General features: G+C 47.4%; 2 protein-coding genes across 4 annotated transcripts in view; one reads left to right on the forward strand and one right to left on the reverse strand.

Annotated features, from left to right (window-relative positions):
- LOC118572631 (basigin-like) overlaps window positions 1-3,881 on the reverse strand; it is a 7,245-nt gene extending 3,364 nt beyond the window's left edge. The window contains exon 1 of the mRNA XM_036172357.1: window positions 3,128-3,881. Within this exon, the coding sequence (XP_036028250.1) occupies window positions 3,128-3,881 (754 nt within the window). The remainder of the gene's footprint in view (window positions 1-3,127) is intronic.
- The window catches only part of LOC118572339 (zinc finger protein with KRAB and SCAN domains 1), a 41,938-nt gene that overhangs the window by 2,654 nt on the left and 26,959 nt on the right, over window positions 1-12,325 (forward strand). For all 3 annotated transcript variants that reach the window (XM_036171895.1, XM_036171890.1, XM_036171891.1), the window contains exons 2-3: window positions 8,334-8,836; window positions 9,264-9,414. In XM_036171895.1, coding sequence (XP_036027788.1) covers window positions 8,411-8,836; window positions 9,264-9,414 — 577 coding nt within the window. In that variant the 5' untranslated portion in view covers window positions 8,334-8,410. The remainder of the gene's footprint in view (window positions 1-8,333; window positions 8,837-9,263; window positions 9,415-12,325) is intronic.

A 12,325-nucleotide genomic window follows, 5' to 3' on the forward strand; every position in this document is an offset into this window, starting at 1 on the left:
ATGCACTGAGGTTGAACCTTGGGTCTTACGTATGTATTCTAGGCAAGTGCGCTGCCATGGAGCTGTGTCACCCAACCCTTACGTTCATTTTTAAGAAGTCAAACTTCCCCGGTGCCTGCTGAGTGCCAGAAACTTTTCTCAGAGTTTTGTTTAATTTGAAGAAACGTGGAATGGAAAATGAACACACGAAAAAAGTAGTAGCATGGTAAATTCAATCAGATACTGTTCGACGCAAGCCAGGGCCTTAGACTTCATGGGCCATACCACTACAGCCTTACTTTTGTATTTGTTTTATTCATGTTTTGTGGTTTTGATATCTTTTTTTTTTTTTTTTTTTTTTTTTTTTTTTTTTTTTTTTGGCTTTTAAGATGTCTTGTGTAGCCCAGGATGTCAGTGAGCTCCTGACATCTTCCCAGAGTGCTGTGATTATGGTTGTGCCGCCACACCTGGCTCTGATTTTCATTTGAGACAGGGCCTCACTAAGTTGTCCGGGCTGGCCTTGAACTCACTTTGTAATACAAATGGATCTTGGACTTTGGATCCTCCCATCTTGCATTTTCCTAAAAGAATGTTTGGGCAGGGGTTTTAACATGCACCAGGCCTGCATTTGATCCCCAGCACTGCAAAAGTAAGAGCGATATTAATACGTGGGTCTGGGGAGATGGCTCAGTTGGTAAAGTGTTGGCTGTCCAAGCATGAGGGTCTGAAGTTGGATCCCCAGCACCCGTGTAAAAAGCCAGGTGAGCCGGACGGTGGTGGAGCACGCCTTTAGTCCCTGCACTTGGGAGGCAGAGGCAGGTGGATCTCTGTGAGTTCAAGGCCAGCCTCGTATACAAAGTGAGTTCCAGGAAAGGTGCAAATATACACAGAGAAACCCTGTCTTGAAAAACCAGGGGGAGGGGGAGAGCCAGGTGAGGGGCATGAACCTATAATCTTGCCCTTGAGAAAGTGCAAACAGGATCCCCAAAGCAAGCTGGCCAGCTAGCCTAGATGAATCAGCAAGCTCTGGGTTCAGGTGAGAGATCTTGCTTCAGGAAGGTGGAGAACAGTTGAGGAACACATCCACTGTCCACCTCTGGCTTCTACACAAGGCACATCACACTCATGCAGGAAAAAGAAAAACATAAATTAAAAATGAACTTGTCCTGAGATGTGACAGGTTTAGTTTCAGGTCCTGCTCTCTAGTATTTACTTGCGCTGAGAGCTTCGGTGAGTCATGTACTGTCTGTAAACTGCAGTTTTCACATTACAGAGCAAGATGATCATCATGGCTGCCTCATGAGACTGTTGGTATGTGGTCCAGAGGCATGCTCCGTGTATTATTTGGCACCTGCAAATGTTAGCTGTTACCCTCTCTCCTTTTGTAATGTTGGTGAGCGTCAGTGATGGGCAGTGGGCAGAGTCATTCTGCTGAGAGGGGAGGGTTTGTGAAGTGGGGGGGTTGGTGGGCGGTGAAGCTCAAGGGGAAGCGGAGACAAAGTGGAGCCCGCCGACTGGGGCTGTGAAGTTTAGGAAAAAGCATCTGAGTGAAGTAGTGGGTACATTGTGGGTGGGTAGGGAGAAAATAGAAGTGGAGAGCCAGAGAAGCCAGAATTGAGCTTGGGCTAAACAACCAAGACAAACAGTTACTTCACTCAGAGTTGTGGGTGTTCCATGGATGTAGCAGGCGTAAAGCCCTGGGTTCCATCCCCAGCACTGCCTAAAACAGATATGATGGCTCACACCTGTAATCCTAGCACTCAGGAAGTGGAGGCAGGAGGGTCGGAAGTTAAAGGTCATCCTCAGCTACATAGTGAGTTGGAGGCCCGCCAGAGCTGTGTAGTATGACCCTTTCTCAAAAAAGTATTCACTCAGCCGTGTGTGGTGGTGGCCCACGCCTTTAATTTCAGCACTTGGGAGGCAGAGGCAGGCTGATCTCTGAGTTCCATGACAGCCAGAGCTGTTACACAGAGAAACCCTGTCTCCAAACAACAACAACAATAATTCATTCTGGTTCTGAAAGAGTCAGTGCGTTTGAAGAGGGGGGAGTCAAAGAAAGTAAGGATACTTTTAAGGCCCTGCAGGTGAGGGCTACTCACTGTTGAAGAAGAAGGTGGAGGGGGACCTAAAATAGCAGGGATGGTTCTCCCCACGGGTGCAGCCCAACTCCCCGTCTCCTTGTTGAAGCTAGATGAACCAGAAGGCAGTGTGCATCTTGAAGGGCGAGTGACACACTGGCAGCGTGAAGAAGACACTGACTGTGGCCCATGCTTGGTTCATATGACTAGAAATAAAGGGTGTACTGCTAACATGAAGAGTGCACTAGGGCTGGGACAGAGGAGTAGAATGTCCTAACCGTGGAGACCCTTGAAAGCCGAAATGATATGTATCAGATTCAGACGGTAATGGAAGGAAGGAAGTGTTCCCCAGGCAGTACTACACTGACCTTGTATGTTGTGTGTATTGGGATGGGAACAAATCATAGCTGAACCGAAACAGCCACTGCAAGCTAGTGTGATGGCTTAGCTCAATCGTCCGGACCCACATGGTAGAAAGTTGTCCTCTGACCTCCCGTAGCTCACTGTGGCGCGTGCATGTTTGAGTACACACAAATAAAATATAAGGTTTTTTAAACCCAGTTACCTACAAAAAATTGCATGCCTGTTCTGTTCTCGATATTTAGTATGCTATATTATTTATTTATTTTGGTGGTGGGGTAGCCCAGCCATATTGCCCATGGTGGGGATGGACAGTCCTATACAGGGGAGCAGGTGGGGGTCCCCCTCCACCAAGAAGTCAGAGCTTGCCCTGGCTTCTACCCCATGGCCAAGGACAAGACCCCACCTCCCCATTTCACAGAGTTGTGACACGCTTAAAAAGGGGAAGGGAAAAAAAATCAAACAACAGAAACCCCAAGGAACGGATTCTCTGCATAGAAACCTTGTTTAGTTTTAACTAGAAACACAGGTGCTGTGGGCAGCTTGCTTCTTCCAAGTGGGCTTTCTGCAAAGTGAGGGAGGTTCTGTCTTCACCCGGGTTGGGTTAGGAGGTTGGGGGTGGGTAGGCTCAGGTCGGGACAGTTGGAACAGGGAGTGGAGGTAGACGCTGGGCTGGGGTCACATCTTGGCCTTGGCGAGTTGCTCACCACCCTTCAGTGGGGCGGCACCAGGGTCATCCTCGTCCAGGATCTGGTCGGGCTTCCGTCGCTTCTCATAAGTGACGATGATAATGATCAACACCAGGACCTCGGCTACGATGCCCAGGAAGGGCCAGAGGGCAGCCAGGCGGCTTCGCACACGCAGCGTGATCCTCTCCTGGACAGTGCCCTGGGAGTTGGTGGCGTTACAAATGTAGGTGCCAGGGTCGCTATTTATGTCCAAGTTGCTGATGGTCAGCTCAGATCTCTCGGCTGTGGATATCACGACGTACTTGCTCTCAGAGCCATTGGTGATCCGCTGGTCCCCAGAGTCAGAGGTCTTAAACCAGGTCCACTGAGGGACAGGAGGGTGGGATGAATCGCATTTGCAGACCAGTATCACCCTCTCTCCCTCACTGGAATGCTCCCACTTCTTCCCGACCTTGATCCGGGGTGGTCCTTCCACAAGGATGTCGCCCCTGCCGGCGGGCTCAGGAAGGAAGATGCAGGAATACTCCCCAGAGCTGTCCTCTGTGTCCACCGTGTACTGCATCTGCAGGTCGGACAGCGTGTCCTCCTGAAGTACCTTGCCACCTCGCACCCAGCGGTGGCCGACGATGTCGACGCCACTGCTGTTCAGAGAGCACGTAAGATGTGTCTTGGAGCCGTCGCCGTTGATGGAGGTTAGGATGGTGCCCGCCGCCGCGCAGGCGCCCTGGCCGCCCAGGAGCACGAAGCCCAAAGCCAACAGTAGCGCCGCCGCCATGTTGTCTTGTCCAAGCGCGGCCCCGTGGCGGCTCGATAAGGGCCAGTATGTTACAGTATCACTGGAAGATCATTTTTGTGTTAGTGCATGTACATGATCCCATTTCTACCAAATCTAATCCGAGTATTTTTTTAAGTAAAAACCATGTAATTATAAATGCTCTCCTAGTGTAAAAGTATTGGCTTGAGCTGGGGACATAGGTCAGTATTAAGAGCATTTCCCTAGCATGTATAAGGCCCTAGATTTGGTCCCCAGCCTTGTATAACATAAAAGTTCATGTAACTTAAAAAGCTCTTGATTTAACTCATTGTGAAACAGTTGGTCTGTTTCTAAAACATTAATTTGATTGGTTTTGCTTTGTAGGGTTTTTAAATTACATTTATTTATTTATTTGGGTACAGACAAATCAAGTATGGGGAGGTTAAGGTCAGAGAACAGTTTTCAGCAATCTGTTCTTTCTACCATGTGAGTCCCAGGGATCTACTCAGGTCATCAGGCTTAATGGCAACTGCCTTTGCCTACTGAGCCATCTTGCTGGCCCCAGGATCCTTTCGTTTTGATGGATCTGTAGAAGGAAAACAATACTTCCAAAGACCAGTAGATTCAGATAGGAGAACTGCAGTCATCCTACTCAGAAGTCTGTTTTCATTTTCCATGACTTTAAAAACGAATCCAGCTAGTGTTTATTGACTATTTCTGATAGTGTGTTGCCGCAAATATGGTGGGGTTTCGAATCATATCATTGTCCCTATTTTTAATAGTAGAAGAGACAAACGCAATCTCAGTACCCTTAACCAAGTCTGATTCCCCTTTTTTTTTTTAAATTTTACATTTATTGAGCAAGTGTGCAGGGTTGCAGGGGAGGGGTCTTTGTGGAGTATGTGCTTGTGGAGGTCAGGACAGCTTGCAGGAATTTTTTTTTTTTTCTCCTTCTGTCGTGTGGATACCAGGGAGGGAACTTGTGCTGGCAATTAGGACTTTAACCACAGAGCCATCTCCCCAGCCCCTCCAGTGTAAGATTGAAAGTGCCGTGGAGCATTGAAGGTTTCCAAAAATCGCAATCAGGTCTGGCAGACTCACCAGCAAGTGGGGGCTTATTATTACTGAAGACTCCAATCCCAAGCTGGGGAGATATCTGGCTCAGCAGGTAAGCAAACTTGCCATCAGGCCTGACCAGCTGAGCAGTCCCCAAGACAGGTAAGACAGATTCCCATTGAAGTTCTTCATTTGGAAAAATTTCAAATGAGTTAGAAAGTAGTTCTAGGTTATTTTTACAGGTTTATTTATTTGTGTGTGCTGTTGCTCGTGTGTGCCAGGTATGTAGACTCACCTTGTGATGTGCTAAAATCTGAACCCAACCCTCATGATCACACAGGCGCTGTTAACTATAGGGATAGCACTCCAGCCCTGTAGTTGCAAGTTTTTCAAGAGTGTACTCACTGAGACGCCAAACCTTAGTGCTTACTTGTTCGAATCTTAGATGGTCGTTTAATAAAAAACCCAGAGCCAGATATCAAGGTGAAAGCTGAAAGCTCAGAGAAGCAGAGCGGCAGCCACTGGTTCTTCCCTCTACGAAATCCTCAGCCTAAAGAGAGTTCCTGTTTCCTCACGTCTTACATACCTTTCTTGCCATATTACTTCCTGGGATTAAAGGTGTGTGTGCTTCCCAGTACTGGGGTTAAAGGTATGTGCCACCACTGCCTGCACTGCCTGGCTCTGTTTCCAGTGTGGCCTTGAACTCACAGAGATCCACATGGATCTCTGCCTCCCAGTGATAGGATTAAGGGTGTGTGCCACCACTGCCTGACCTCAATGTCTAATCTAGTGGCTGGCTCTGACCTCTGATTCTCAGGTGAGTTTATTAGGGTACACAATACATCACCACACTTGACTGCTTTCACAAAGGACCCAGGTCCAGTTCCCAACACCCATGTCTGCATCCAGTACGCTCTTCTGTCCTCCTCAGGCACCTGCACATGTGTGGTGCACCTAAATTCATGAAGGCACACGTGCACACAAATAATCTTTTTCAAGAAGGATGTACATATTAAAGATGGTTTCCAGAGCCAGGCAGTGGTGGGTGCACACTTTTCATCCCAGCAGCGGAGAGGCAGAGCCAGGTAGATCTCTGTGAAATCAAGGTGAGCTCCATGACAATCACAGCTGTTACACAGAGAAACCCAGTCTCAAAAAAAAAAAAAAAAAAAAAAAAGGTGATTTTCAGGGTATTTGATAATTGGTTTTTTGGCAGTTAGGATTTCTTAACAATAGGACTAGTTAATTTTATAGTCGTTATTTCCAGACTTTTTTTTTTTTCATATGGTGGTACCATGCATTTAGCCCTCCCTCAATCATACTAAGTAAGCACTCTGATACTAAGATATATCCACAGCTCTACTCACACATTTTTAAAAGCCACCTGCTCTCCCAGTCATTGGTGCTTCCTAATTTGGTGTAGGTCAGCATTGGGTTTTGCCTCTTGTGTGACTGAGACCTTTCTCAGCGGGGCTTCACTTGTACCATTCTTTCGTTTTTACATCATGAGTCCTCTGATTACAGTCTCCTCGTGTCTTTAAAGTTGCCATTCTCTCTTAAGAAGAGAATAGGTGAGGCCAGAAAAAATAATCTGTTATTTTGCATAATATAGCTCAGATATGCAAGGGAATGTCATCGGATCCAAAACTGAACAAGCAAGTTAAGAGTTCTTCCCTTGGGATGTAAGGTACCTAATATGACATGTAACAGCTCACCAGTTGGACCAAGTGACCTCTTTGTAGGTTAAAATATGACTTAATTTATTTCACCTTGGGGGCGGGGTGCGTTAGTTTTGATTTTTCTGAGATAGAGTTTCTCTGCATAGCCTTGGCAGTCCTGGAACTCGCTTTGTAGACCAGGCTGACCTTGAATTCAGAGATCTGCCTGTCTCTGCCTCCTGAGTACTGGGATTAAAGGCGTTCACCACCAAGCCCAGTGTATGATTTTGTTTTTAAGATAGCTTCCTACTGCCTAGGCTGGTCTGGAACTGTTCTAAGGTTGGATTTATGATTCTTGCCTCTCAAGTTCTCAGATTATAGGCTTCTATACCTGCTTATTCCTACAAGCCCTGTCTCCCTCTCCCCTCCCCCTCCTTTACCCTTCCCTCCCTCCCCTCTATCCCTTGTCTTCCTTTCTCCCTCTCCTCCCATGACCCTTTCTCTTTCAAAGGGGTCTCGGGTATCCTACACTGGCTCTGACAGTGCCTGAGGATGACCTTGAACTCCTGATGGTGCTAGATGCTAGGGTTACAAGTGTGTATGCTGCAGAGCTGCAGAGTGAGCCCATGGCCTCCTGTGTGCATGCTGGGCACAGCTCTGCCACCTGTGCCGTTTCCCAGCCCTCACTTTGAACATACAGATCCTGGGATACTTGCTTTCTGCAGTCTGTGTGGAATCTGCAGCCTTAGGCCCACACAGCACTCATAAAGTATTAAAAGGATCTAAATGGTGCACCAGCAAGTCCTGGGTCTTCCAGTCTGGCTTCAGTGTCGGGGACATATTTGCTCCTGAGAATATTAAGCGTTCTGAACTCTGTTATGTGTCTATACAGATATTTTTTTGTCAGCTAGGATTGGGTGGTGGTAGGGTAGATGATCCAGATTTGTGCTATGCTTGGTCTAGCCCTTGGCACTTGATGGACTAAACATTGGGTATGTCCCCATCTTGTGACCTGCAGTCTCCCTGGAAGGACATTGCTCTGACTACAGGTAAATAACTGGGTAGAGGCCTGTTGAAGGCTTCTGTTTGCAAACCTTTATATTAGAAGTGACATCAAGGCCAGTGCAGCTCTACAGTGATTTCTCCTTTATGTTTAGAGGCATTCTTAGTGTCTTGATGTGTAGCCCTGTATGAAAGATTAGTAGCATAGTCACTTTGTATGCGTGCACGTGTGAGCATTCTCATGTATGTGTAGGTACATGTGGGGGCTAGAGGACAACCGCGAGTGTTGTCCCTCAATTGCTGTCGGCCTCAGTTTCTTTCTGTTGTTTGTTTGTTTGTTTCTGTTCTGGGTTTTTTGTTTGGTTTTGTTTTTTGTTTTTTGAAGACAGGGTTTCTTTGTGTAGTCTTGACTGTCCTAGAACTAGCTCTGTAGCCCAGGCTGGCCTCGAACTCACAGAGATCCACCTGCCTCTGCCTCCTGAGTGCCGGGATTAAAGGCGTGCGCCGCCACCGCCAGACACCAGGTCAATTTTTAAAACATGTCTTAGCCGGGTGGTGGTGACGCACGCCTTTAATCCCGGCACTCAGGAGGCAGAGGCACGTGGATCTCTATGAGTTCGAGGCCAGCCTAGGCTACCAAGTGAGTTCCAGGAAAGGCGCAAAGCTACACAGAGAAACCCTGTCTCGAAAAACCAAAAAAAAAAAAAAAAAAAACCTGTCTCACCACTGTTTTGTTGTTTTTGTTTTTTAACTTTAGGAATAGTGCAGAAACCAAGAGAAAACAGTTGCTGGGACAGAAACGCCAGCCTGACCCTGTTGGACCCCCGAGCCTGAATGATGACTGCTGAGTCAAGGGAAGCCACGGGTCTGTCCCCACAGGCTGCACAGGAGAAGGATGGTATAGTCATCGTGAAGGTGGAAGAAGAAGATGAGGAAGACCACATGTGGGGGCAAGACTCCAGCCTGCAGGAGACGCCGCCACCCGACCCAGAGGTATTCCGCCAGCGGTTCAGGCGCTTTTGTTACCAGAACACTTTTGGGCCTCGAGAAGCTCTGAATCGACTCAAGGAACTTTGTCATCAGTGGCTTCGACCCGAAGTCAACACCAAGGAACAGATCCTGGAGCTGTTGGTGCTGGAGCAGTTCCTGTCCATCCTGCCCAAAGAGCTGCAAGTCTGGCTGCAGGAGTACCGGCCAGACAGCGGAGAGGAAGCCGTGACTCTTCTGGAAGACTTGGAGCTTGACCTGTCAGGACAGCAGGTAAAAAGGGCAGTTGTGTGTAAGAAGGGCATAGACATAGGAGAAGGCTCAGTGTTGGGAGTGTTTGGGGCGGTTATTCTCGCTCCCCTGCTCCCCTGGGCTCGTTCAAAGAGTTCTGGGGATGGGCAGTATAGTTCAGTTCTAGAACGTGGGCATGGCATTTGTGGAGCTCTGGTTCAGTGACTGACCATAGGAAGGAAGGAAGGAAGCAAGCGGGACAAAGTGGTCTGGCTGCCTCCTTTCAGCATCCATTGGCGTACTTAGAGCCTTTATTTTAATATTTCTAACTCCTATTTTAAAAGTACTTTACTGGGCCAGGCATAGTGCTTCATTCGTACAATCCTAGCACTTGAGATGCGGAAGCAAGAGGATTATGAGTTCAGGCCAACCACAAGTTTTACCTAGAAACCATTTTCCTCCCCTCCAGGTCCCGGGTCAAGTTCATGGGCCTGAGATGCTTGCCAGGGGGGTGGTGCCTCTGGATCCAGTTCAGGAGTCCTCAAGCTTTGACCATCACGAAGCTACCCGCTCTCATTTCAAGCATTCATCCCGGAAGCCTCGCCTCTTGCCGTCCCGAGGTAGGAAGCGGGGTTCACGTGTAGAAGAAAAGTAAACGTTCAGGTTAGAGGTGTGGCTCAGTTGGTAGAGTGCTTGCCTGTCTTACATGAGGCACCAGGTGCCATTGCCAACACTGCGAAACGAGGCATGGTGGCACAGTCCTTTAATCTTATCCTTCTGGAGACAGAAGCAGGTGGGTCTCTGAGTTCAAGGGCAGCCTGAGATACAGAGTGAGTTCCAGGACAGCTACGGCCACATAGTGAGACCCCGACCCAAAGGCAAAACAAAGAAAGCAGGCATGATGCACACTTGGCTCAGGACAGGGCCACAGGAGATTGAGAATTTCAAGGTCATCCTCAACTACATAACAAGTTTAAGGTCAGCTCAGGTCAATGAGGGAATGAGACCTTTCCTGATCTCCCTCTTTAAAAAAAAGATTCCCGCCGGGCGGTGGTGGCGCACACCTGTAATCCCAGCACTCGGGAGGCAGAGGCAGGGGGATCTCTGTGAATTCGAGTCCAGCCTGGACTGCCAAGTGAGTTCCAGGAAAAGGCGCAAAGCTACACAGAGAAACCCTGTCTCAAACCCCCCCCCCCCAAAAAAAAAAAAAAAAAAAAAAGATTCCCAGCAGTGGTGGCTCATATCTTTAATCCCAGCACTTGGGAGGCAGAGGCAAGCAGATCTCTGTGAGTTAAGGCCAGTCCTGTCTCGAACCACCACCCCCCCCAAAAAAAATGGATGGGGATAAGGGGACAAATAAATGGTCTGAGATGGAAGTACCTCTTTCCATGTTACCAGGTAACTCCTTAAAGAAGCATACTTGTTTGGTTGTTATGTCTTTTATTATTATAGCATAACTCACAGACCGATCTTAGGCCGAATGTTGTTTCCTAAGGAAGTAAATGGACTGTGTACCATACTCGGTGAGCATTACACACTATGTGTTGAACTGTGTGCATTCCAGATGTCTAGCCGAGCTCTGAGTGGAGGATATTTTTTTTAAGATTTATGTATTTATTATGTATATAGAAGAGGGCACCAGATCTCATTACAGATGGTTGTGAGCCACCATGTGGGTGCTGGGAATTGAACTCAGGACCTCTGGAAGAGCAGCCAGTGCTCTTAACCTCTGAGCCATCTCTCCAGCTCCCTGAGTGGAGGATATTAGAACCCATGGTGTATTGTTTCCAGCCTTAGTGGTTTGTTTTGTGACAGGATCTTGCTGTGTAGCCCAAGGCTGGCTTCTAACTCCTCGTCCTCCTCCCTCAGCCCCCTGAGTATTGGGATAGGTCAGGCCTGCTTCTAGCCTGAGTGTGAAACACTTCAGTTAGTAGTTCTTAAGTAACTTTGTAGGGATTGTAAATCTTTGTAAAGATCCTTTTTGCTTTGTTTTGTTTGAGACAGAGTTTCTCTGTGTAGTCCTGGCTGGGAAAGATCCATTTATTTAAACATATAAACTGTTTTATAACATTCTTTCAAAGGTTACCTTTAAACTTTTCAAAGGGAAGAGAATAGGAACAATTACCTTTTTGACTGAGGAACAATGCTAGTTTAGGATTTCTGTAAGTATCTATTGCATTTAGTTGGTTCCCCAGCCCACTTTACAGAAATAGACAGTATTTTTTATCAGAGTTTAAAATAAAGCAGGTGCATAGAGTATCAGAACAATTGCCGAAGGTGTAAATATTGGGGGCTGGAGAGATGGCTCAGCAGTTAGGAGATCTTGCTGCCTTCAAGAGGACCAGCATTCATCTACCTCAGGCCACTCACAACTGCCTATGACTTCTGCTTCAGGTGATCTGACACCCTTTTCTGGCCTCCAAGGGCACCTGAGCACTTTTACACACACACACACACACACACACACACACACACACACACACACACACACACACACACCCTTTTCCTTTAAGTTTGTTACTGAGTTACAGAAGAGTTAAAGTATGTTCCTCACCAGGGTCTTTATTTGTGAGGTCATTTAGAGGAGCACTATCAGAGGGTAGACTTAAAGAAGCATTCTCTTTCCCAGGCGTCTTGGAAGGCAGCCAGCAGACATGTGCTGCTGTAAATGTTTAACTCCTCCTGTGTGGGTTCCCTGCTGGGAGTCTTGAGTACTCCATAGATGACAGTTCAGCAGTGTCTTTAGGTGTCAGCTAGGAAGGCCACTCGGGACCTAAGCACCAGATTGTTGCCTCAGGTAGCTAGGGAGGTGGTTGTAGAGACTGCACTTAGAGTTATTAGTTACTAAATTGTTCTTGAATGAATTGAGACAAGGATTTGTTCTCATCAATTTCCTCTGCCTTGTTCATCTTCCAGTGTTTGCTAACTCTGAGAAGGCCTAAGTGTTAGGGTCTTATTCTTGTGTGCGTTACAGTTGTGTTTCATGATGTCTGTTGACCCATACCTTCCTACATTTGCGTGTCTCATCAGCCTTTGAACAGAGTGTAGGTTTTATAAATCAGCTACTATGGCCAAATAAGAGGGGGAGAAAGGGTCCGAGTGGGGGAATGTACTTAGAATGTGAAGGTCCCCGTCCTTCCCTGTCATGCTCCGTGTTCCTGTGGACTTGAAGATGTGTTGTTCACAAGTGTAGGCAGAAAGGGGAGTCTCGTGTCCTGGTGCTGTTCTCATGCTGGAAGAAATACAAGCCAGACTTGAAGCTACTGGCTAAAGCTGAGAATAGGGACCCGGGCTTTAGAGTGATACCCTATTCTAAACTGAATGGCGTTACGCAGTCATGACCCTCTTCGGGGCTTCATTGTCTCCTTTTAAAGTTTGGACCTGGTGACTTTAAGGACCCTTTTATGAGCTCCGTCCCTGGGAAGCTGAAGTCTTGCTTCCTATCAACTGTTTCCTGTAGCGCTAGCCTTTTAGTAGCTGAACATCAGCCAGTGAGTGTGCTGGCATAGGAAGGAGAATGTCAGGGCTTGT

The sequence above is a fragment of the Onychomys torridus genome, chromosome 22 (genome assembly GCF_903995425.1).
Source record: "Onychomys torridus chromosome 22, mOncTor1.1, whole genome shotgun sequence".
NCBI lineage: Eukaryota > Metazoa > Chordata > Mammalia > Rodentia > Cricetidae > Onychomys > Onychomys torridus.